This window comes from Anopheles marshallii, chromosome 2 (genome assembly GCF_943734725.1).
Source record: "Anopheles marshallii chromosome 2, idAnoMarsDA_429_01, whole genome shotgun sequence".
Classification (NCBI taxonomy): domain Eukaryota; kingdom Metazoa; phylum Arthropoda; class Insecta; order Diptera; family Culicidae; genus Anopheles; species Anopheles marshallii.
The window spans coordinates 62,819,335-62,847,204 of record NC_071326.1 but is presented as its reverse complement, the minus strand read 5'-3'; the positions used below and the strand labels follow the sequence as shown (position 1 = coordinate 62,847,204).

General features: G+C 38.3%; 1 protein-coding gene across 1 annotated transcript; it reads right to left on the bottom strand.

The window, feature by feature from the left end:
- Window positions 1-613: 613 nt before the first annotated feature.
- On the bottom strand, window positions 614-27,870 carry LOC128706734 (DNA fragmentation factor subunit alpha-like). The gene is made up of 4 exons (XM_053801677.1): window positions 27,841-27,870; window positions 4,566-4,778; window positions 1,723-1,955; window positions 614-1,043 (listed from the first exon to the last, which is right to left on the bottom strand). The coding sequence occupies exons 1-4, from the start codon at window positions 27,868-27,870 to the stop codon at window positions 614-616; spliced, it is 906 nt and encodes a 301-aa protein (XP_053657652.1).

Genomic DNA, 27,870 nt, shown 5'->3' with positions numbered 1-27,870 from the left:
ACTCACGATCGTAGTTCAGGTTGGTTGTGCGAAGAAAGTTCGGATCTATGTAACGATCTATGCTAATAGTGCAAACATGGCACACCTTTTAAAATGTGGATATTTTCTTGAGCGTTGCTTTTACCGCTTCGTCCATCTTGTTGTGCTATAGATGTGTGTTGTTCCTGCTCGCTAGTAATGTTTCAATGCGGTTTAGATAATTGGTTTTGTCCTATGGGTACCACCACGTGTCGAATGCTAAACTGTTTGCTACTTCACCCTAGTCTATTGATTTCGTTTTAGCCGTGTTTGTGTATGCTATAGCGCAATATTATTCTTTCTAATAGTAATACTTTCGTCATTTACGTGTCACCTTTACAAGCGGTGTTTGGCAGTTTAAATTAATGTTAATCATTTAGATTTGCTTAAACGCTGTTTACTCCGTTGCTTTACGGACATTTTTGGCCGCGATTATGGCTTACGTCAAATGATCAAACTTATAAAATGTAACGGCACAACATTTTCCTCAGATAACCCTAAAAAAGGCAGCTATATACGGTTACAACCAAGTAAAACAATCCGATGTCTAACATGTCGTCTACTTATGACACACGTTGACTTGATACATTAAATATCAAATGGATTTGCCGTGTTCTGGGTTGCTGTCCGTTGGCTTGCGGCAGGTGTCAAGTGTGTCTTCCCCGGTACTGCTATCAAAGTTGCTGCCTACGGTCGGTTGCAGGTGAACGGTTATGTTGTGCTTGCCGTCGCTGTAACTGTTGACGGTCGCCGGAATTGAAACGATCGTCGTGGAAGGCGTCGTGGAAGGCGAGGAGGACGATTCTTCGGCAGCGGCGGCCGCGGTCATATCCGCGCGCTGAGGTTGATTAACGATAGGGCCAGACCGTACTGTTGCGGTCAGAAAGGAGCGAAGCTGGTGCGTGTTACCGTCATCATCGTATTCGCGGTCTATGCTGTCGGCATCGTTTGATGCGATCGGTTGCTTCGCGATCAGCTTTAGCAGCTCAATTGCGTCAGCAGCCTTTCGTTTTTCATGCAAGATTCTGTACAGAACGAAAGTGGAAACGAATTCGAAGAGAATGCAATATTCGATTCAATTGATGTGAATGAAGATGAGTAACAGAGTGTTAGTGGATAAAGGTGCAGTGCCTCTATAACATGAACGTTTTTTTTACAAACCTAATATTAAAAAACCATCCACCCAAAAACAAAAGATAAATACGCGATTAAGGTCCATTCAATGGCATGTTTTACGTAGATTTAGATTTGTAAAATTTATATTAAATTCAATTGTAGAAACTATAATGCGATGTTGTCTATAAATTATATACGAAATCTATTAATTTTGATGCTAAACACTAAGCATGTACATCAAATTAAGTCTTTTACTTGTTATGACTTAAATTTCAAATAAAATAACGAAACTTTTTTTCAATGATGAACTCTCTACAATGCAAACAAAACTAAAAAGCCCACCCAACATGGTCTACGTTAAATTAGTAGTAATATAAAACAAATCAACAACAAACAAAACAAATAAAAAATTAAGGCGCAAAACAGAACACACTCTAAGAAATTTTGCCATATAAACGTAACAGTCTAACGAACAGACAAGTAAAGCAAATTAAACGTAAAAAACGTAACAAAAAAAAGTCCAGAGACGTATTTAGATGGGGGTTTCAAGAAACCAGAACCACATCCCGGTCTCTTTTTCCCCCTAACCTGCCTGAAGCTTCCTTCAGCTGCTCGATAAAGTCCTTGCCGGTAATGTCAGCCACCGAGTTCGGGTCCATGTTTGACAGCAGCTCTAGGTCCGGTTCGCTCAGCACCGAAACGTTGCACAGGTTGGTTTTCATCTGCGCGACCAGCTTCTTCAGATGTATCCGTTCCACGTCCGGGCTGTCGGTGATGTCGGCCGAATCCCGGCGCGTCGTTATTGTAACGTAGTGTGTCGGCTTCAAGAAATGAACAATGGAAATGAGTACATAACATGAGCGTTTTGACATTTTATACATTCTTTACTGCTGTGTCGTATGTAATTAATTGAAACCTTATCCGTTCCCCAGTAGCAACAACGACTGATGAAAAGAATTATGAGGACCAAATCAATTGGCATAATGTATATCGCCATATGCCAACATGAGGATTTGGCAGATTAAAAATGAAAATTTTAAGAATGGTAAAGGGCAAAAAAGGAATATTTTTATTTTGAAAATGCATACATTATTCGTTTATTTGAGACGTATTGTTCCCATATTTATAAACCACTTGTTTTTCAAATTCTTCCATTTCAAATAAAGGGTTTTCTATTTTGTCTGGCGCAATCGTAACCTTCGTTGGTTCAAAACCGGGTTGGTTTTGGTTCTAATATGAAAAGAAATAAGTCGAGATAGATCTGGTATAATAAGCTAATTTGAATCCCAGCTTCCTCGACGGACACACCAAAAACTTTGCATTAACATATGTACAAGCTTTCGAGTGAACACTGTTAAATTCAGAAACCCTGTAATAAGGGTTAATTCAATTATTACGTAACGCTGATAGGGGGAGGGAGGAGGTAAGCTTTCCTTCAAAGTCAAGAGAGTCTTCTGACTCATAAAACACTCATAAAACTCATAAAACATATGTTGAGCTAGAAGAGCTCTAAGTAGTCTCAGAATCCTCGAAAATAAACGCAAGATTAAACATCAATTATAAATTATAGTGGCATACATCAAACATAACGTTCGGAATTATAACTACATTGCCTCCAAGATATCCGCTATCTCAAAGAACTTCAGAGTTTATCATATTTCAGTTCATTATTCAATATCATATAGTGCTCGGACGATCATTCTCGGAACCATGATCAATTTTCGATAGCTAGAACTTGCGGCATCATGATCGGTGCGTGTACGTCCGTGTTTGTAGTCAGCATACTAGCTAAAATATTTAATTTTAGTGGTACTGAGTTCCACAATGCTTATCAATACAATTTGATCGTATTTTACCCATAATTTTTTTTATTGACACTCTAAATTTCTATTGTTATGTGTTCATGTGTTCTAATGTTCCTTTGAGTGTTAAATAGCAGAAATGGTGTCACTAAAACCACATTACGACCCAATCATCATTTTTGTAGAACCTTTAAATTTGAGTTTTATGTGATCTGTGATGTGGCGTAAGTAGTAGATTCATTAGGCAGTATGTTTGTATCATTTTACACATGTCGAAATACGATAGCAGTAAATGGATTACTAAACCCGTTAACTGCTTAGCACGAGAATGTAACGGGATACAAAATCGTGCCACTGTAGTGTAAGGAATAGAGCGCAACAGTTGTTTTGTCGTACTGGGTCAAAGCAGTACACCATTTTATTTCATTTACGTTAAAGTTATAGGTAAAGAATTTGATTATCTAGTTGTTGATTTATCACCATTGAATTTTATTCGAGGCAAGTTCAATAAATGGGTGACAATTGAAGAACCGAGGACTAAAAAAAATAGCACAACGATCAATGGGTTAGGAAAATTTCAAGATTTTGTTTTATAAACAAGGGAGGAGAGGTGGGGGTAGGGGGTGTTACGTAATTAATAGAGGGAGGTTGGGTTCAGTGTTACTTTTCGTTACCATAGGGGGGAGGGGTCGAAAATTGTCAATTTTTGCGTTACGTAATAATTGAATGACCCTTTACAACTATTTTTTTTAAATGTCATAAGTATTGGTAGAGACGCCTAGTATTTGATGCAAGCAGACATGGAAAAAAATGTGAAATGCATTACTAGCCCAAAGATTCAATACAAAATTTATTTGTCATTAGTTTTGTACTCATAGATATGATAAGTTACTTTATCACAGTCGAAGTCGAGTCGAAACGGTCTGTATAATGTCTGTTTCGTAAATGTAACGGTCTATATTAAATATGTCTATGCCATCAAAGTTCAAATCCATTTTCTAAACTCGTATGTCTTCTTTCAAATTTGGTCAGCTTTGTTCAAAGCTTGATAAACACACTAAATTGGAAATTAAATTACAGCACCATCAATCAGCGGTGGCGTTCGCTTCTTGCCCTAATCAAAGGTGTCAACTTGAATATCAAATTTCGACAAAGTACATTAGGTGCTCCAACTGTTCTATGCAGTGCTTTGTCTAACAAAAAGGACACCATCCTATATTGTGCAACAACATAAAAAAAAAACAAAAAAATGAAACACAAACAAACAACTAAAACTTTTCCAAAATATGGAAAAGTTACTCCGGCACTGACATTTTTTGTGTGTCTGTTGATGAGGTGCAGATTCGCGTAACTTCTTGTTCACGTCCTGCCACTCAGAGACACCATTAATCAATAAGGACCTGTTGGTTACGGGATACCAGGAGGTGACCAAATTGAATCTGCTCCACAAGTTGTTAATGGGTTTGTTTTTTTTTTTCCTATTCGTTATTTTCGCGCTTTTTGTCCAACGTCCCAGCACAGCTGAGATCGGTCAAATGTGGGAAGATTTACGAGCGTCATACAGCAAACCCGGCGACAACAATAGCACCCGAACCGATCGGTTCTACGGTCGCGGGTGTGGTAACTTACATCTATCCACTGTTCGCCGGAGAAGACCGCAATCAGCTCGGCATTTGGTTCGAGCGTCTGGAAGTAGTCCTCATCGTCCACCTCGGTACCGTCCGAATCGAGATGAATGTTGGGTAGATCCGTACGGCCAAACTTTTCCGCCGCCTTCGACCGTACCTCGTCCAGGGTGCCGGCTACTACCGCCTTCTTAATAGCTCTCGTCACATCCTTAATCTGGAACGAAGGTTAAAGAGGGGTGTAAATTAGTACTACCGCATACATGTATTTTTTGTCATTTTCAAGAAAAAAAGCAATAAAACAATTGGACCAAGCTCACGTGCAAAAAGGTGGCTAAATGTGCATGTGCAAGTTAACGGGAGTGTTTTCATTGTATATCGAACACAGAAACTTCAAGAACAGTATGCGAACGCAATGTTTAGCCACAGAACGAATGTTGCATGTTGATCGATATTCGAACACAAACTCCGTTTCCGCCGCAAACCACAAAACTGCACCACAATTCGTACGATGCAAATGCAGATGTATGTACGGTAGAGTACTTGGAAACAAACAGCAAACAAGACAATGCTGGTATTTCAAAAGACATGCAGACGTCAGTGTGTGTCTTGGTACAGGTACGAAAACACTCTTCCCTCTCAGGAGTGCTCTTCCTTAGGACATGTTTAATCTTGTGCACCTAACGTTCGCAAGTGGATCCGAATTTTACCAAAACACAGACGACGTCTTTCATACGGTTGATAGGTTGGCATTGTTAGTTTTGAGTGGAGTTTGTGCGGTTCATTTGTGGTTCTGATAGCATTGCCGTCCTGAAGTACTGAAGAAATTTCTCCTAAGAATGAGATTAACACAAAATTTAAATACAGTACGATCAACTGATGAGAAAACATAACGAGGCATAGAGTTTGTTGGAATGCTTGAGGCAAAAATTGGTTGCATGTTTCGAACATATGGATGAATGTCAGTGAAATGGAGGATTGTTTATCACAGAATCATATTTTCGTATTAATTTAGTCTGTTCTGACGTCGAACTACTAGCTATAATATACTACAAACGTCTAATGTAAATGAGAACTAAACATTTCTTCGCATATGGGTTGGTAGATTGCAGTTTGAAACTGAACTCATTACAAGAGTTATAACGGATTAAAATAATTGTTTTCACTAGTTTTGTGTTTGAAATTTTGGTGTGATATTATAAAAGACAGGTTCTATACACGCGAAAATACGATACATTAGGTTCTGCTGTTATGACATGTAGTACCCTGATCTAGGGCATCAAGATTCAGTTACATTGGTTAAGTGACGGCAGCCGGATAAATAGTGAACGAGTATCAATAATTAATGCTTCCCAAATCCAAAACAGAGTTCAAGCGTATAGCTATACTTCTCGTCTTCTTTTTTAAGAGCACTACAATTTATTTTTCTTGCTCTTTTTCATATTCTTTTGCTGCTGCTGCTTCTTCTACTTCTTCTCTACGCAAGATATGGTAGACTAAACTCTGGTCATTCGTCCTTATTCAGAGGCTTATCTAAAACTATAATGCCACTCGCTTTCTAAGAGTGATATTCAGAGTAATATATCTTATTTTGGAATTCTAGCTTATTTTTCCATACAAATTGTAATATTTCCTTAATAAACTTCCCATCAGTATTTCTCCAATGCTTTTCTTATCCGCCAAAAGATAGCCCTATTGGTGGATTGTGTTTGGTACTTTCAAAGAACCATATGTTTAGCGGTTTTCAGTACTTCGCAACGATCGCAGATCGCCTTATATACAATTTTCCGTTTTACGAGCCAATATTTGCCTACACCGCGTCCTGATAAGATGCTACTAGAAGAGTTTAGAATTTGAGAACTGATTTGTATGCAAATGGAAGTTCAGATTTAACAGCCACATAATATAAATTAAGCCATCAAAAGCATAGTACAGGCACTAGACAGTCAGACTACACAGTACACACCTAAAAATCTTTTTAGAAATCATGCTATTAAACCCAAGTTACACATTTATGCAAGGGAGCGTGAGTATGGATGCATACTCATTTGTCATGGCATGCTAAATTAGCAATTAGAGTTTAAAAAAGCCAGTCGAATGGTTTTTATAAATCATCCAGTAAAATATTATTTCATTATTGGCCATTCTAACGCAAAAAATCATATATCGTTATGGTATAGAAACTATGAAAGTATGTATCAAATCGAAAACCTAGGAGATTATGATCATTCTTTCATTTCTGGGAAAATTGGTACCCGCATGCATTGTATCGTACCAAAATCCTTTTAGCTCCAACGATTTGGTTTGTCTGTAGCGCACATTTTTTCAATAGAATAAAAGCTCAACCGTTTCATAGTACCGTGCCCAATGCGGGATACAGGCTATGCCACGTATCGCTAGGACACTTTACTTCTGAGAAAACAACGACGCTACGACAAACGCTTTTCTATTGCCTACATACAGGCGCATGTTCAGAGAATGTTATGGGGCGTTGTAGTCGCAGCCATTGGGTAGATCTTTACCAGGTTGATGGAATAGATTGTGCCGGTATGTGTCGTACCTAATGTATTATTAAAATTCATCACCTTACCGTACGCCGGAGGTCCCTTAGCATGGTGCCCTACTTTTTTTGCGTATGCCAACATTGGCGGGATCCGATTATAAGGTTACTGAAAGTGCAGCTGCAGTCTCAGGAGGCGTTTCGCAATTTTCTCTCATGTTTTAGCTTTTTTTTGCAAAAAGCGTGAAATAAACCGTTCGCCATGACACGTGACAGTGTTGCGAATGGTGAAAGCTCTCCACCGAAGGTGTTTTATTGGCCAGCAATAAAAACAACAGTAAATTACTTTCCAAAGCACCCAATCAATCATTGGTCGACAGCTTTGACAGCCGAAGTGCGATGGAATGTTGGCAAGCGTTTAATTCATTGCTGGTTTGGTCACGTGTTCATCTCGCTCCTCACGACGTCGCTGCATATTCCCCTGTTGCGGTTAGTATTGTAGCGGTACGGAAATACTTCCCCAGCAGCTAACACGAACAATGGCGACCGTTCACATTCGGAATGGATTGGTATGATTATAATTAATGGCACAGGCACAAAGGTAGCCTACACAAATTGCTTGCAGCGCGAGTGGAGGCGCCTGGTCATTGAGCATAACGTTACCGTGCAAAGAGACGTGCAAGGATCGACCACGAGGAGGTGAACAATGCTACACTTTCGAGCTACTTCATATAGCGGGGAAAAGCTTACCGACCGGTTTGCTTGAATCCTTGGCGTAATAATCAGACGTACCTTAGGGAAATGCCTTAATTATGATGAACGGAAAATACAACTTCTGGACATTTCCCCTCGAACAGGGTTATGGTAAACGAATGGTGAACATTATGCACAACATTTAAAAGGTAGTATTGAACGAAGTTTGTGTTATGTAATTTTTGAATTATTTTACAACAATATATATTTAATATAATATATTAATTATTATATATTATATATATAATAATTACCTTTGTTATATTAAAAGTCTAAAGTATCTATCAAAAATTTAAGTCATAAAATCTATGTATTGAATTTGAGCTGACCATAATTCAATTTAAGGCCATTTTAATAAAAAATATACATTTGTAAAGCTTTACGACAGAAGTGTCATTTGTGAAAACAATTATCAAATAACAGCAATTTCAATTTGAACAGGAACAGGATCAAGAAAGTAGCAAAGATTACATATTTGAATCTCTATTACTATACTTCAACCTGAAAAGAATTCACGAATAAAAAAAAACGTTTCAGAATAACTTATAACATGCAAATAAAAATTCTATCTAATATGAAATTTGAAAATCTGTACGCTTTAGAAATGGCAAGCGGAATATTTTTTTTGCAGCGGGAATGCTCGATTCACAAACATATTGCAATCATTTCTGGTTCGATTCACAAATACACAGTGACGGATTTTCGATATCAGAAAAGCCTTCTGGAGACTCCATCTTTATTGATGTGTTGGTATGTAATAAATAATGCCTAAATCGATTAACGTTAGGGTACCCCAGAAATGTTTGGTGCCAATATGCTCGAACGATTCTAGCATGGGGAAACAACTGTACGAGTTGAATGCTGGTAGAGGAACCATCACGTAACATGCAGTCCATCGCAGGATGAAACAGTAAAAGTGATACGGATGTGATCTTTCCTTCGATAGCATCTTGGTGCTGAATTTGATTACTTATTAATGCAATAAGTTTGTCATTCTTTATACATCGTCATTCATCGTACAGCGAATTCAGTAATGTAGTATCGGAAAACACTACCATAACTCTCTACTGAAGAACGATTCAAAGAAAAGCATTTTTTTATGTTTTCCATGTTAGCTCTTCGCTCCAGAAGAAGGCGTTCGGCGAAGGAGAAAACCAAGTGCTATCCGGATGAAGGGAAACAATTTTTCCACCACAATCCGCCTGCCAGCTGTCAATCATGGGTAAGAAACACGTGTAAAATTGTTTTTCTTACTCGCACACTTTAAGGTCCATTTTCCCAAATCGACTCGGCAAAGGCTCGTTACGTCGGGCACTTTATGGCACCAGATGGGAAAGCAATTTAGCAGAAGGATGCCGAAAGTATGGCAGGACATCATTACTCTACCGAAAGGCAACTTTTAGCCTAAAGGCTGGCTGAAAGTTTGCATAAAGGTATTCAAGCGTATTATCCCACGGTGGAAATTAATCAGATAATGGCCATTGGTGAAGGTGTGAAAATGTCACGAATCCTTAATACCGAGTAAGTGGTCCGGAACGTTTTGGTGGTACTGTCAAATGTTGTCCTTGAACATCGATGTAGTGATGCAAAGTTAATTCATTAGCGTAGGCGAAGAATGGCTTGATGGGAAATTAATTTGTTTGAAAAAACTTTATTCAAGGGAACAACATGAAATGAAACGAATAAAAGGGAAAGAAAAACATAAACAGATGTTCTCGGCAAAAAGATTAACTCTTGGCTTTTACGTTGGAAAGAAGATTAACTTACGAACATTTTACCGAAATTGCATGGTATGAATAAATTTCATACAGCTATATACAGTAAACCACCATTCTGATCCATTCGTGTAGCATGAATTTTGTATACCCAACATACTGCAGTTGGTGCATCGATACAAAATGTTTCGCAATGCGAGTTTAAAATATCTGCATTCAACATAACCTGTTTGACAATAGGCCCGGGAACAAAACCTCTCATTCAGGCATAGTTGCACACCCCCAAGTCAAATCCAATTAATCGACGTCTAGCCAGATCGTGCCTGCTGTGGATGAAAACATTAAAATTTAAAGCAATTTCCATGCCTTCTCTCCATACTCTATCACAGGTCCGCAGCAGATCGATAAAATGCTACCCCAAACACATCACACGTTGGATTGGGAAGATCGTGCGACATAAAATAACCGAATTATGCGCCGGAACACCACGAATCCACGAATCAAATATTCATTCGCCATTTCCGCTTCATTTTTCATCGATTCCATGTATGTGGGTGAATTCGCATGGTGAATGTGGAGGTTGAATGGGTTGTGTGACTGGTTGTTCCGATCGATGCTGTGCCATTTTCGTTACACTCCAAACTGATGGCGTTTTGATGACTGGTGGTGGTGGTGATGATGAAATTGTGCCAACCTTTACCGCCACCATTTGCCGAAACAGTGGTGACACTGTTGTTTTGACTATGTTTTGACATCACCAATTTCCGATGAGAATTACCAGTGAAAGGCGAGTGACAGATTGGGGCAGGAAGAGAAAAATATCATTTCCTACAGCGGAGTGCTGCTGTGAAATTCCCATCATTTAGGGTGAAACAACAGAGAAGTTTGCCTACCTTGTATAGTATTCTTAGGCAGTAATTCTTTTCTAGGCGTTTTTTAACTCATCTTAAAGTTTTAAAAACGTTAAGTAACAAAAAATACTTCGCAAACGCATAGTAAATTTGGACAGTTGGTGGCATGGCAATGAGTAAAGTTTTGCACCTGTCAGTGTCCAAGGCAAATTCGATATTGATCAAGTGAATCTTGAATTATGACTAAACAAAGACTACAACATAACAATTTTATCCTTAAAAGCGTGACAGCACACTCAAAACTTCATGCACGCTATGCAATAAACTTCGGCAGCTACAAACCACCGGTCGGGTGAAAAGTTTTTTGCTCGATTCCATTACCAAAGTTGGGATCGAGTTTCCCCGGCTCTCGTAGTGACAGTCGGGAAATTGTTTAGAAAAATGTGCCAATATATTGTGTTACAGTCAAGTGCAGCTTGCTTTCACTCCGCAGACAGTACAATAGGCAACATCCGCTGACAGTGGTCCAGGGCAGGAGATATTGCATTGTTTAAAGAAAAAATTACGAACAATAAGCGCTGCGCTTTGTTGTCACGGTTCGCAATGAATGTCGATGGTTAGGAGGTTGCTTTCATGACCCGTTTTATTTGACTGCTAAAGAGACCGATTTTGGGTTACCTAACGATAATTAAGCCGACGGTCTCGTTAGGAGAAGGAAAGTAAAAGGTGTACTAGTTGCTGAACGAAACTACAATTCTTGATCAAAAATCCTCTGAAGTTTCAAAAGCGGTGGATAAATAAGGCCATTCTTGCGCTCTTTACAGACGGGAAATAGGAAACGAGATGGAAGATGCTGCTCCAGAGCTTATACAATTCTAAAGAACCATAAACTTCTTGCCGGGTGACTCGGCACGGGTTGTTTGAGTAATCATAATTAGAATGAATAGCCTAGTACCGAACCGTTGCACCGGTACCGGTAGGCACAAGTGGATGGCAAGTTTTTAATTGGAAACAAGTTTGCCTGGCTGAACTTTTGCACCGCGTTAGAATGGTACGAAACCGGTAGCATAATTCAGCCGGCTCAGTCGTTTGCAGGATGAAGATAAACGGGTGAAATTGTAGATAAACAGAGTGGTTTTTACTATCTTGAGCGAGATTTTGGGGACGGGTGGGTCGGTAACAATGCTACTGGGAAAATTGTAAATACTGCTCCGAAAACGCGGGCACACAGATACGGGTCGGATTGAAAAATGATAAAATCTAATATAAATGCAAATCGATACGCTCTGTGTGTGTTACTGACAAAGATACAGATAGGCATAGAGCTAGTGTTTTGTTGCAATAATATAAATGGCTGAGCCTGACTATTTCCTACTGCACAGAAGGTTTTATTGTTAGTATTGTAATGTTTAATGGCGTAGGAAAATGATTTTTTTAAAGGTTTTGCAGTATTTAATTATTTTTCTTGATGCTTCGGCACAGCATTTGTATTGGGGATTATAAGTTGGGAGTAATCGAGATTTTGTATAAATTTTGTCGAAATATCTTTCTAGGCCTCTATACTATACTAAAGATTTAATTAACAATAACTTATTAGTACAGTATAACGACAAAACCACTACCTAGTGGTAGAAATAGGACCATAGGCGTGGTCGAATGTTTGGTGCTTGTGCTTATTAAGCATTGCGCTCATTGTCATTAAACTCCACAAACATAAGCAATGGACGGATATGTGTTTCTTTATGTAATGGTTTAGTGAATTCTTGGAAAAAAAACCATTCTTTGTTTGGATTTCATGAACTGCTCAGTCCGTCGATAGCATTTGACAGTAGATCTTTAGGCAATTTTTCCTTTTACTGTTAAAGACATACTGTTGTTGTAAAATTGTTGTAATGGTTGAAGAATTAATATAGTTGCATAATGGCGTACCTCATGATATTTGAGGTATCGTTGAAATTGGTGAACTAATGTTATTCATAGGATAGATTTTATCGATCAACTACGACGTCCAATGCGAGCTGGTAAATCTTTTATTGAATCCTGTTTTCCTGTTGCAGTGTCCTATTTTCTCATCAGGAAATTAATGGCAGATGACTGTGCCAATTCCAGTGTTTGACGTGTCTTGTGATGCAATCACCACTAGCTTATGATCGTTGTGGTTTTGGAAAACTTTCGATTAAACTGCTGATTTCTATTGAATATAATATTAATCCTTGGTGAGATGAAAGAGAGAGAGAAAGTTAGACATTGAGCAGCTTTCGGTCTGGTTGAAGTCCTGGATTCTTCTATTACCCTTTCAGTCTAAGAACATTACTTCTGTTTGTTTTGAGTTCCTTTGTATATCAAAAACATTTGTTACATTTTGTTTGTTTCCTGACATCTATACGATTTTTTGTTGTTCCCTTTTCGAATTCAGATTCACATTATTGAAACGGTACAGAACGGTAATCGCCAAATTCATTGAACCTTCTTCTTCTCTATCGGCAACAACAACCTCAAGAGGTCTAGGCCTGTCATATCTGGCTTTTTGTGACTTTATTTACCCGTAGTAGAATAGTCAGTCCTGCGTACGAGAGATTGGTCCGGATGGGTTTTTGGTTCGTTCCGTTCGTGTAAAGACCGGCGCCGCTACTATCATGTCACCGGAAAGCTTGAATTCACTAAACCAACGATATGATTTTGTTTTTGAAGATTTAAAGATTTTCAAAAGTAACCTCAAACCAAGTTTAAAATTAATCGCGATTTCAAATGAAACTAATACGTTCAAATGCACTTTGTTAAACTTTAACTTGCGGCTATAAAGTTAAGCTCATATTATATGGATCAAAGGCCAAGCTAATTGTAAAGTGTTCTTTAAACGTATTTCATAATAAAAATAATTTAAACTTATTTATTCACATACTATCAATGTTAATCGTTTGATAAGACAGATTGATACATTAGAATGATACTTAGTACCATTTCAATTATTTAAGTAATAGCTTGATAAAACTTATTATTATTTCATGTTTGAATACTCTCGTGTTGAAATTGAAACATAATAGTTTTTTTCATAAATCCGATAATTATTTCATAACCGTTGATACATGTTTCATATAGCAATAATATTAAAATTTCGGAACAATAAAATATTGCGACTGGAAAAAGATGCCCCATCACCGATACACAAACGCATACAATTGTATAACCATAGACAGTTCATTGCATTAGTTTAACAGCATCAGGCTTATCATGCGAAAGCCCTTTTCTGAAGCACAATATCGTTTCGTGTCTGCGCATTACCACTAACCACACATTAATGCAACCACAGATCCTTCTTTCTAACTCTTTTTGGATCCTTTTTCTCTGAAGATAGAGAATATTTCCTACATCACTCGACACGAGCGGATTATCGTTGCGAATAAATGTAGCCGCTATTGCATATTGCATGAGCATGAGCGTCAAACGAGGACATAAAACATGAGTGTCCACATCCCAACAACGCTTCACCCGACACGGTGCGGCTTGGTGTATTGTGTGAGTATGGCAATTACATTCGTCATACACATTTTATTATCCTACTCATCCACTGAGCGGGGTGCTACATGGAAGATGTTTCCAGTGATAAAACAACAAGGAAACAAACACACCTCAACCGACATATATGTAAACGAAGCTCGCACTTACGCGCGGTAGGAAAATTTTGCCCAAGGCTTTTCAATCGAGTTGTACTATTTTTGTCAAACGAACCAAAGAGACTTGAACGTACGGTCTACGTCCACTGCGGTGGCCTAGTTTGTGTCCACTGCCAATCGTCACTAGCACTTATATGCAATTATCATAACCCCATCGCTTGGTAGCCCACTAATGCACTGGATTATGAGCAACATATAATGCAATGTACTTTCATGCTTTTCGTGTCGCAAAGCATCGTTAAAGGTTGGATGTTAAGCGGAAGGTTTAAAAACAATTTCACTAACCGGAACATGGAAAAGAATCCACAACTTACTGCAGATAATTTTTACTACTCTACTTTTCTCTCTCTCTCTCTCTTGCTGTACAAATTATCAACTTCCAACAGCAACTTATTTTCCTAAAAATGTCTGCAAAAAAACTCTCTTGGGGGAGAAAGAAAACCATCAGCATACCCGACTTGTTCACGCGCCCCACAAGAAACATTCCACAGGCACACGTTATGTTGCATGTTTTATGCTGCGGTATTGTGTACTCACGTTCCTGCTATGTGCCAACGAGACGCTGTTTTCGGCACCGGCGAATTCGGAGTCGAAATCAAATAAACACGCAAGTTGACAATTTAAATCGTAACGATACAAACGAATACCCGGTAGCAACAGTTTACTTCGCTTGAGATGCATATTTCATGGGCGATGTTAAATGTTTTTTGATTCGTGTGAGCTTAGTTATGCAATATTTGGTTCCGTTTTGTTTAGTTTCCGAAAATAATTAGTGCTACTTTCGATACAATAATTGTGGCCGGGAAACATTTGCTTGTGAAGCATGATAAAAAATTGGATTAAGCAATGCTGTGACCAAATGCTCCTGTGAATTGCAGAAAGTGAGAGAAAAAATACGAACAAACCTATGCCACTGGAAGGTTTAATGTAACAAACTTAGTAACGTGTTACAACATCTAGGGATACCGGAAAATGTATGCGATTTGTCGATCGCAAGAATTTCGCAAGAAGAAAAATTTCATTTCTTTCACAAACATTTAATTCCACGAACCTTTTGCTCAGTGTCTAAGCAAGCGTTAGAAGGTTCTGATTCGGAATTCTCTTTGCCAACTATGTGAAGAAAGAATTTTATTTCTCCTCCATTTACCGACTCCAACCGAAGGTTCCTTTTTAATGGGTTTCCCAACGAACAAACACAAACAGTTCAAGGATCATTTCAAATGAAAGCTACATCAAATTGTGCAGGAAAAGTGGCATATTCCTCGAAATCATCCTCAGGGCGTCGTAACGTCGACAGTAGGATGTAGAACGATCTGAAATGTCGAGATGCTCATATGGGTCGCGGGTTTTATTGCAACGGCAGGATGGCAGGTTTCTTTTTTTATCATTATGCGCTAGTTGTTATTGCTTAATATTCTGCAAATTGGACATTGCACGATCTTGTAAATTATGGAGGGAGCATATTGTTTTCTTTGCATGTATACGAACCGCTTTCACAAGCGTCATACAACGACCACCAATGTGTTCATAACTGAAGTAGAGAAGTTATGAAAGTTTATTGTGACTAATACTTCATGCAATACGTTTGTTTTATTTGCCTATATCATATCAAATGAAATCACTAACCAAATTCGAGTTTTTTTTCAGTAAATATAAGTTTGCACATTTATTTATTTATTTTTTATTTTATTTATTTATTATTTATTTTAAGTTTGCACATTTATTAGATTATTTATTAATCTAACATTATTCATTAACCTAATTTGTCTCGCTATAATGAAATAAAATGTTTCGTAGGAACGGTCAGCTCGATTTAATCTATAACGCGGTGGTCATGACATTACAATAGCACCGAACAATCTCACCGGTTGGCTGCATTTGGTGCATATATGCGCATGGACTGATATTTTTAAAACATTTTTTTTGTATATCTTCACTTTTGGGGGGTTTATATAAAATATAATACAGCTGTTATCATATATTTTTCATTTATATTGTTTATAACAATTCTTTATTGATAATACTAATAGTAATTGTATTTTTATATACATATATTTTTCTCTAATCAGTAGAAAACGATGAAAATGCTTATTGCACTTTGTAAATCGCACGATCTGGACTAAAATGAATCCACAATCTTCCACAGGCATTTAATATCTTCAAAAACCGTTCCCAGCCAATAAAGTTACTAATTTTCGAAACAATTTACTTTGAAAAAAGATTAATGTACGGCACGAAATAAAATTGTTTCACTGCTCCCTTTTTGATTCTCCACTTATCCCACCCATATTTGAAAAGGTCTTACTTTAGTTGCTATATTATGAACCAGAGGGCAATTCACAGCTGTGTTCCACCGACCATCACACCGTTGTGGATTAGAGTGTTTTCCACGATGCTTTTTTATCAAGCATTTTGACCATTAGGAACGATCTTGCGTAAGCACCCAACTACGTGCCGATGACACGACGACAAAACAGACTTGCGGGCTCGTTTTGGGATTCAACTATTTAACGTCGGTAGGTATTATTATATTGCTCCAGTATCCCGGCTATGGTCGGAAAATGAAGAGCACTTACGAACAGACTGCTTAAACGCAAAAACGAATATTACGCCAAGAGCCCACGTTTCGTCCGCTTGACTGAACTTCAATTATGATCGATTGGTCAGTGCGCATGAATCAACCGAAAAAGTCGAGTAAAGTGATAACAGACAAAAGGTTCGGCTCGATGATGATGCAAAAATACCAATTCTAAACAAAACAGCAAACGTCCCAAAACACGATCAGCGAAAGGATGTACGTTCGAGGTTGATTTGATTATGCGGTAATTTGATTTGACGATGAATAATGGCCATTGCCCGGAATGGATAGTAAAGGGTCGTTGTTACTATGGTTATTGCCTGATGTTGGTAAGTGATTTTGTTCCTTTTGTAATAGCATCGGCATACAAGGGCCCCACGAGAACGCAAAAGGTTTTCCGGCAGATAGAGGATCGCACTGCAACTTCGCGTTGGATATACGAAAAGCATAATCAATCGTGTGTACAATCGTTTGGTATTATTTTCCAAAAATCACTATGATGTTAGGGTATACATAAGTATATTTGGAATGTTAATAGCACAATCATCATCGCAAATAGTTTGTTATGGTGCTGCTGATTGGAGTCTCGGTCAGAACCACCCGAACCAAAATATTATTAATCCGTTGAGCATCAACAATCACGTCGTGGCCCTGCTCGCCTCCCAAAACATTTTTTTGAGGGCGGTGAGTTTCAGGATAATCGCAAATTCTTCGCACGTTGTCCAGTGAAACGGATGAAACGAGCAAAAGTTTATCTAGTGTTTTTGTTTGTTTCTTTTTTTTTTTGGTAATGTTGCCTGCTTCGGACACATCGCAACATTTTATTAACCACGCCTATGGGTAATTTCGTGTCATTATTGTCTCTTAAAAAATGAAAGTTTATATTGTTGTTGCTGTAACTGGACACAGCAAATCTGTTATGATTTGTGCAACTTATCATTTACCATAGATTATGATGGTTAACGTTATAATTAATATGTTGAATGTAAAGAATCCTTAGATTATTGCTTCATGCATTTTCATGTTACCATGTTCCATGTTCCATATTACATGCTTAATGCATTTTCGGTTTATACGCTATTGTTGTAGTTTAAGCTATCCTTTTACTACAGATATTTAGATTTCCAAGATATATTTGATCTGGCTATGCATAACAAATTGCAAGGAGTATACATTTTGGAAATATAATCTTGCAAAAATCGCTGCTCTGTGGCACCGCGTCGGTTCCAAATACACCAACAGGCCACCCCAAAGTATTTCAATTTTAGTCACCAAGAAAATCGCGTTAGCCAAGCAGATATCTTGGGCAAAAAGTTGTGACAGTAAGTGCAAACTCATGCGATGAGTAGTACCTTCACCTCATAGATACACTTTTTCTGTCTCATTAGTAGATCATCTTCTACGATTTTTTCCCACTTCTTTTCAAATTTTTCTGCGAACACTTTGTTGTTCAAGCGTTGGTAGGCATGAACAATCACTTGCGATTTTTCCCTTCCCAAAATTTCATTCTTTTAAAGGTCATTCTCTAAAAAATAAGTCAGATTCTGGAGAAATTTGAGCGTATGTCTGCGGCTCTCCTTGCCATAATAACAAATACAAACTTATGTTCATATAATGCAATTTTGTAATATGATCTTTATATTTGTCTAAAACTTCACTTCACTTCAACAATTTTATTTTATTGAACTAAAGACAAATATATCATATGATTATCTCCACGGACTCGGTCATCTAAGTCAGTGATTATAAGTTAATTATCACAATCTAATATCAGCTACGAATTCCTACCACAGAGCGGTCTTCAATCATGAAATCAAAGTGAAATTCTGCACAGAACATTAACACCTCTAATTTGATCAACAGCATAACGATTCCATAACATTCGAATCGTGTTTGATGAAAAACCATTAACAATAATCTATTTACGAATCATTTATTTTATTGCTTGCGCTATTCGTGCTCAGCATGCGTTACTTGCCAGCTCTTAAAGTTGTATCGATCTATACACAATCATTAACCAACGGTTCGATTAAAGGGGAAAACATAATAAATCCAATCAATATCGTATACAGATTAAGTCAAACGCCTCCGAAGTAACGTCTGGCGGTGTTCCAGAATACGGAAATCAAAAAGAACTAAATACATTTCCACTGAAGCAAAACTGAAGTCGGCTAAATAGCGAAAGCGCTACTCCATCGACATGCTACGGTAATTATTTATCACACTAGGGGACGGTTCAGTATCGCCAAACGTACCCGAAAACAGTACAAGGACCTGTACGGGAAACCTCTGAACTTTCCGCATTTCGTTAGGCTTTTTTGCTGACTTCGCCATTTTGCCGTTCGTGAACGTGGTGACGAAAAAACGACAGTCAAATTGAATGAACTAAGCTCTTGGGGTGCTTATTAGCGTGGAAAACGCGCAGTGAAACAAACCGTTGGTGCTAACAACATTATTTCGCACAACCGGACAAGGTAAGGGAAGAAAACCTACCCTGAAGGCTGAAGGGGATTTACCCAAAACGTTGGTAAAGAAACGAAAATGAAAATGTGATTTTAATTACATTTGCTCGCCATAACACCGAACCGAGCGTTCCATTTCAATGGAAGAGTTAACACGTTTGGTTTTGAAACTTGTGAACGAATCATTTAATATGATACAAAATGTGCATACCATACGGGGCAACTTTTGTCCCGGCAGGCCAACTGAACCCCCCGAGCAGGGGTACCAAAAATTGACAGAGACAGTTTTATTACACAAAAAATTCTACTACGTTTCAGCACAGCTGTGACGCCTAACTGATGAAAAGAGGGAATAAAAAATTGATCAACGAAAACTGAAAAAGTTAAATTTCCATGGCCTTCGTTCCTTTATAACGCTACACGTGGGTCACTTTTCACAGAGTATGCTGTTCACAAACGTATATAAAAATCAACCGAGTAAAAGTTATAAATTACGATCGTCCTGCAAGGCTTCCCGGTCCAGTCACCCATAGTGGGTTTTCCTACTGGGAAAAGTGCTAAGTGAGTATGACGGTAACGGTTATTGCGCCATATACACTAGTGCACTAAGCTAGGACCATAGGCAGACTGCACACCTTTAATGATGTTGCATAATTTATCGTTTTCCATGGCTTGCACCATCATCATGTAGCTTTTTCTAGTTTGTAACCAATTTTTGCAACGAAAGAGCTTATGTGCTGAAAGATGGTCTATTTTTGTTTCGGCAAACTCGGAAAAATGTTGCTTGAAAATGTGCCTATAAAAAGGATGGGAAAAGGAAAAATCATTTTATAAGCTGTTATGGAAGTGTGTAAAAGTCCCATATATCATATGAGGTATTGCGGGGAACAACTTAAAAAATTCGAAGTGTTATTTATCACAAAACAGGTGTTTTTAATCCGGGAGGTGGTGGTGTAGCGGCGAAGGACTTATCACGGCAGGACCGGTTCAAAATCCCATCCGAACCAATCCCCCGTACGCAGGACTAACTATCCGGCTATGTAGTAAAATAAGTCTAGGTGGCCAGAAATGGCAGGTATGTAAATGGTAGGTATGGCAGGTAAATTAGATAACTTAACAATAGTTATATATTTAAATTTTATACCTTGAAAATATTTTAAATATTTTTAAATATTGAAACATTTGAAACTCAAACGGTCGTACCTTTTTTTATTTCTTCATTATTGTAACCGAAAAACTAGTTTAAGAAGATAAAATAATGGGAATAATTGAAAAGTAAAATTGGGCTCTCAAAAATGACCCTTTTTAATAACCTCTATCAGAGAAAGGTTCTACTTTTGTAATTGTTAGAAAAAAAACTGTAGTAAATCAGGAAAAAAATCTTGGTACTATTCTACAGCTATCTTAATGTCATTCCCTTTTTAAAATAATTAAAAAAAACGGAGAAGTTTTGAAATTTGTCTTTTTGATTGAAATTCGGTCCTTTACAATAGATTTGCTTTCATAAGATCATATTGGCATTCTAAATTATCTAAATCGGCTCGTCTTTCTGCCGTTTCTATCAATTTTGTGTTTGTTTTCGGTTTAATGGCAGCAATTTCTCTACATATTTTGAGTTTAGCTTTTGTAGAGTGGTTGGTGTATTGACATCCATCTTTCCATTCATTTATCCCCACAGGATGCGTTCCTAACAGTCAGATACGTTCAAATGTGGATAAGGATTGGGCCTGTCAAAACTAATATATTTTGCAAATTGTTATTTTCCTTTCGTTCTCGCCTTTCTGTATCCTTATGTGTGTGCCCTGGTGTGCATGCTTCGTACTGTTGAGTTAGCTTTAGTACTTAAGATTAACAATTAAGTTTAGTCCAACATTTAACATTTGCATAACCCGCGGAGCACACTATGACAAGAATAAATTACAATATTTAATGCGAGGATGCTTATTGCCATTAATTGGAAATTGACAATAACTGTCGAGATGTTTAAATGCGAAAAGAATGCCCTATCTTTTACGACCATTTTTTTGTGATAGAGTGCGTATAGTTTGTTATCAAAGAATCATTTGGTTGAACCACGCCAAACGTGTCCCCCAGGAAGATCGCCCCAAAACTTCGCTCAATCCGATGAATTTATGGAAAATTGTGCTGAATTGACGATTGTAAAACATAAACTAATATGGTGATCTGTCACCTAGCCTTCGAGATGTTTCGAGAAAAAAAAGATCGTTTGTAATCTGATCTAATGTGGAATCGTATTGCGATGCCACTCAAGACATTTGGCCACCTAAAACATCAGATAAATTAAACTTTTAACTTTATTTACTCATTCTGGCACTTCTGTAGATCCTGGTATTGGATTATTTAGCTCTACGAATTCATAGCGGTGATAAAATACTCATGATTAGTATATGAAACTCTTCTAATGTTAGTATAAAGCTGTTGATGCAACTGACACTTAACCGTATATTTCAGTTTTTTGCGTCTAACGAGAGCATGTTTGAACGCGATGCAAACAATAACTTTACTCAAAGCGCAATCAAAGTGTTCATTGACCTAACCGAGTAGTTAACTATGTGCACGTGTGTCCAACTTTTTTGACAGCTTATGAAAGTAACCGAAGACTGATTGTTGCAACTATTCACTAAATAAAAAAAATACAACATTTTTAACGTTCTAGGTAAGCATTTATTTTTTATTCCTGTTTTGAAAAAAGAATCAAACGCTAAGAATCACTCACAAAAGAGCAACTGTAAATACCCATTTTACTGTTGATGCGGTGTAAGAATGTGTATTAATATTATGGCCTTTCAATGATTTACATTATTTTGCCAAACTCCATCACATATGAAGCTGTCGCTGAAGCGGTCTATATAGAAACAGGACACCGCAAGTGCTAACAAACTGCGAAAGTGCTACTAGCCATGACAGAACATGCTTCACAAACTTTGTGCCCATTTTGGGTAATACCCAGTGGGATCGCATCCATAAAAGCGGGTGCGCACAAGAAAGACCGATGTTTACCGTGGCAAATATTGACTCAATTTGGAGGCACGAAGCATTTCGTACGAATCGAATGTGGCCGAGCTGGGCGGTAACCAGACAGATTTGTTTGATAAGAGATAAAAGAGAAGTGGTATGTACGGAGTGGGTCCTTGTTGGGATTTTTTCTTCCATTTCCGGACGTCAAAGCCCTTAACCATGGTCATGATCAAAGACATATAGTGGGATAATCTTTATATAGAAAAGCATGGTGGTTTTTCCTCTCAACCAATGAGGGCAACTGAAAAACTTTTAGCTCCCCTATTGCAAAATAGATATCCATTGGATATACTGTAAAGGAATTCAGATGTAATAATCTTTCTCAACAGACAAAACCCAATCGTACGCGTTATAATCATTGGTATAATCTCGCTTTACGAACGAATGTTTCTGCTAAGCTGCAGCCTGGATACCTCGATGCTTCTTAAGCCCTTACGAATCGCATATCTCCATTTCGATATTACTGCAGCACTTGTTATTACTGATCCATCGTAGCCGAAAAAAACAGACAGACTGCGGAAATGGTAGCCAAAGTCCGGTATAAAATAAATAGTACGGATGCAAAAAAGAATGGTAGAGAACCGTTCTCTAGGTTGCCGCGAGCGAGAACAGCGCATGGAAAAGCACGATGGTAAAAAAAGGCAATATCCGCCATTCGTTTTGCAGAATCACAGTTTTCATTCCATTTTCGCCATAGTACAGCAGACCTCCGCCACGCTGCCGTATCGTGCATGAGATGACTTTACGGAATTTTATAAGGAAACAAACGATCGATCAACTCATGAGCAGCCTGCTGCAGGTTTGTGTCACTTTGATGGAAAGTATGATTTTCTTCCAGACCTTCCGGCGATTTATCAACGATCCCGAATCAAACGAGGTGGGTATGATTTTCCCAGCCCACGGCCTTAGCGTCATTATAGTCTCGCTGCCCAGTTGGGTGTCTCGCTTGGTTGATAGGATGCGGTTTGGCTCACGCCCGACCAGCAGCTGTAACACCCAAACAAACCGCAACAAATAGTCTGACAGTGTGGTGCGTTCCGAACATGCAATGACGCAAACGAAACTCAATTAATATCTTCACAACAATTTCTTCCCACATCAACAAATGGCAAGTTCCAATAATTCGATCGAATCAGGGTAAACAAACCAACTCGCTTTAACTATCTCAGCGTTACGTAAAGGATGTGTAGCGTTAGGGGTTTTATTTTGTGGAGAAAAGTTGTTTCTCCAGCTGTTTGTTTCGTTGGGGTGCCATTTTTATCTTGCCGCTGGTGGTTCTAGAAAGGAATCTGCCATTGATGGTGAACATCCTTCGGCTGCAACGCACCAGCACAGGGCACTGTTTGCGCAAATAGAGCCTCAACAGTAGAGCATGTTAGCTATTCCTTAGAATCGAAATTATACGCATCTATGGGTCGTAACCCTTAATTTGGATGTATTATTAGACGTTTTGCAAAATCCTGACAGCACCATTACTTTGGTTCGTTAAGGAAGAAATTGATTTTTTTCCCCGTTTTGCATGCCTCGTTTGCTTGGAAAGCCAAAAATAGTATAATTCAAAGAGAAACTGTGTGTGTGTGACATACACACGACGTCATCGTGGGGTAAACCCCCTTCCGTCGAAGAACATTTCGTTTCCTACTGCACTCACCGGTGACAGGCGTGTGACTAACCTAGGCCGGGCCGAGTGACTAGGGCACACAAAAAAGCCGGAATCCTCACCATGGCTTGTTGGCTTTCCTTTTAGTACCGCACGGGGATTTCAATGGGAACATAAAGCCTTTCTTCCCACATAAATATGGAGGGACCTACGGAGATCCATCAACCATCAACTCCGAGTGCTATGAAACCCTGGTTCATCGCACTGTCGGCGGGTGGGGAAAGGTTCCATGAAGGGAAATCCAGGGAAGGTATTATTGCCGACCAAAATGTCTCCACGAGGATGTGTAACCCTTAGCCGGGATGTTCCATCATCTACCGAGAGTAATAGTCACGCGGGTCACTAGGATCATGACGACGATGATGATGGGCTATGGCGGTTGTTTGGACAAGGTTGCTGGGCCGCCGAAAAGCGTTTTAGTATCCGTATACTTCAATCTCTCTTCCACGCCAAGCTTCAATGCGGAAAAACTCGAAACGATGCAAATGAGACGCGTCAGTGACAGCTTTGTCGCATCCTTTTCATGAGCTTAGGTCCACTTTTTTGAATGGTTTTAGGATGTTTGTTCTTGGGAGTTCTTCGTGTGACGGTTTTCGATTTTTATCAGGGCTGCTTTTCCATGGGAAATTTCACTTCCAAATAAAGAAAAGAAAGAAAGCCAATTTGAATTTTCAATTTGATTGTGACTAGCTTTAGGTCAGGGTTTGTTCAGGGGCTACGGAATCTATTCTTTAAACGCGAAACAAGAGACAACAAATATGCTATTACAGATGGAAGGACTCTCGAAGGTTTAAATCTTTAAATAAAAGTCTTTAAATAAAAGGTTTGATGAAACCATTGTTTGAGTGGTTTGTTAGTCAATAAAGACAACAAATATAGATGGAGTAAATATAGAGGTTTTGAGAAAAGAAGATAAAGTTTGAACAATTACCGGATTCTTTTTAAATTGAAAAGCAGCTTGCAGTTCAAAATAGCTAAAACACTTCATTAGTTTTTGTGCACATGAGTTTGTTACTGAGTTAACCATAATTATCTAAAAAATATATGAATTTGGAGTAAAAGTGAAATAGTTCAAACTTTTTGTGGAATTTCTAGTAGTCTAAAATATGTTTGGGACGAATCTGAAATACTTCCCATTATTCAGAAACTTTTCGAATATCAAGAAAATGTCAGTGGAAAGCTATGTTACAAAATGTTTACAGGTATCTGTTCATGTACCTTTTCAATTGAAAAACAATTCAGAATTGTTATCAAATTTCACTCTTTTGAACATGAGACGAATAAAAGCTTTCATAAACTTTGCGCTAAAATTCACGCTAAATAATGCCAACTCAATCGCGCAACAATTATTGCACACTCCATCCAAGAAGAACGATTGATGGCATAATTTACTCATCATTTATTCATGGCATATTATTCATTTATTCAGTATTTTCATTTAGTTTACGAAGAAAGTTCAATCAAAACGGTTCAGACAAAATCGAAACCCAGCCATCCAGTCAAGAGATGAGTACATCGAAAGAAAAGCAATGGTTTGTGCCAGTGATTTACGCGCGAAATGTGAACGGCCCATTCAGAGCCCATTCCGCGCGCGAGGAATATTTATTTCAATTGTGAAAAACGACTCTCGGTTCCGCCGACGCACTAAGCTGGTATTTCATGAATGAAGAATCAATTCTGGCAAGGGAAAACAACATTCTTGGAACGACACCGACCCACCCGGTTTGGTGTGTTTACGGTATGTCTGGTTTTGCGTTGCGGGAATGCGATACAACACCGGTGGCAGTGCAATGTCCTTTTTCTAAGGTCCATCCTACGCACGATCCGATTACCTGGCCTTGGATGGTATGGCGCGTGTCATGGCCACCCTCTAAGCTAGTAGTATGATCAATTTCTTTAAAGGTCAAAAAGATGCTTAGCACAACTACGCTTCACATTCATGGATGTTTTAGATTGTTTTTTGAAAAACCTTTTTATCGCCTCTATATTATCCTCATACGCCGACATGGTGGCGTCTTACTGAAGACGATCGTTGGTTACTGTTTGTATGGTGTAAAGTTGTCAGCGCCGACAGAACGCTGTTTCTTGACGGGTTTCTTTTCAATTTCAATATTTGACAAGTACTGTGTTGCCTTCACGCCATCAACAACTTCCAGCACTCGAAAGTTGGTAAAGTTGTCTTTACTTTATCGCACTTTTCGCTGCTTTTATGGTCCATCGGAACAAACACAGAAGAAGAGCTATAACCAACTCGAGCATCAACACAAGTGCAGATATTACAGCATCCATAACTTTCAGAAACAGAAATCTTTCGAATGTGTTATGCCACTTTAAATTAAAGCTCTTCCGTTGAACGTATCCTTGTGCTGTCCCTACCATTTGGCATCATAACGCAAGACGGTAATCACACACATCGTGTCGGAAAAAAGCGTTTTCTCATTTAGCCGGTGCGTAGATGTAGCGAGACCAGTGAAAGCGAGAAAGTAAATAACAAAGTGTTCATTTATGGTTCGGTGCAAATGCCACGTGCTGTTGGAAGAAAGAAATTTCTCGCCAGTCTGAAAGTGAGAATTGTTGGCAGAGAAGCAAAGGAATATTTCGACGCAATGAAATTTTACGAGCTGTGTGCTGTTTTAAGGAACAAGAGGTACGGAAATATGGTAGAATATGTACCAAATGCCTTCAGATAATGGATGTGTAAAACATTGAAGTGAATAACGTAATGCGGCTGGTAATTTAGTAACAGCGTTAAAATAATTAGCTTGGATAAATGTTATAGCCAGTTATATGTGGTTTACTGTTAGCAAAATCAGTCTTCCCATGGCATGACTGGTATTAAATTCCATCCGGACCGCTCCCTTGTAGCAAGGTATCTAAAAGGCTGCTATATGAAATCAGTCTAGTTTTTTAGCGTGTGACAGGCATATAGATTGTTAATGCAAAAAAAAGAAATGTTTAAAAAAAGTAGGTTTACCCTTCAAATCTGGTAAGATTTCAGATTATTAAGACTAATTTAAACACTTATGTTTAATATAAAAAGATAACTTTGTCCATCTCGAAATTATGAATGGGAAAGGGTGGAACCAACATTATAGTTTTCTTTTCGTTTTGATATACATAAATAAATATTTTACCCTATATACCATGCAATTGGGCGGATGTATGTACACTGAGTAACAAAATACAAAATATAATTTAATTTTATATGTGTAGTGCAATTGTAAATAGTCACGCGTAACGGTTGAACTATACGTAGAGGTTTATCTACCTAGACGTCCATGAATATTTTAGTTTCTTCTCTATAATGAATGTAATGTTTCGTTTTTTTTAAATTATACATTACACAGCAATATCCATTATTACAATATTTAAATAAAATTCAGGATCACGAACAGATTTTGCTTTTACTTTAGTTTTGTTTACTAATTTTAATTATATGCTTTACGATTGTCGTAAAAAAGTTATCCAATAATGTTTATGTTGTTGATTTTTTATTCGTTCATCATTTAGGTCACCCAAGTGCGTGCTTTAGTTAAAAAATCCCAACAATTTGTTAAGACGACGGATTATGTCTCGTTGTGAATAGTGCACGTTTGCTCCCATATAATGAAGCCTAATAAAGGGGCCACCTTGAGCCATATTTCCAGCAAACAAACCTTGTCGTCCTTCGTGCAATGAGTTGTTGAGATGCGCCATCATCCCTGCACATTCACTTTCTTTTATCCCATATAACTTTCCGCCCATGAAGCACACTCGACCGGGATAAGAAAAACGGGTCAGTGAAGCTTCCGACGCGAGAAGAAAAGATTATTTCCTTCCACAACCACTAAATTCCTTTTTGCATGCGAATGCAGTAAAGGGAACGCGTTTATACACCCTAGGAAGAGTGATAGTGGGTGAAGGTGCTTAACGGGGAGGAGAATAAATTGCAGCATATCTCCCATTCACGGGACACGAAGGTGTTCTCATTTTCGCGTATTATCAACTGCAATCTGTTTGTGGGGGCTTGATGTCATGAAGGATTGTTGGTCGCTTTGTTTGGCCTACCTTGTATGGCTTTTTGTTGTCCTCTTCCAT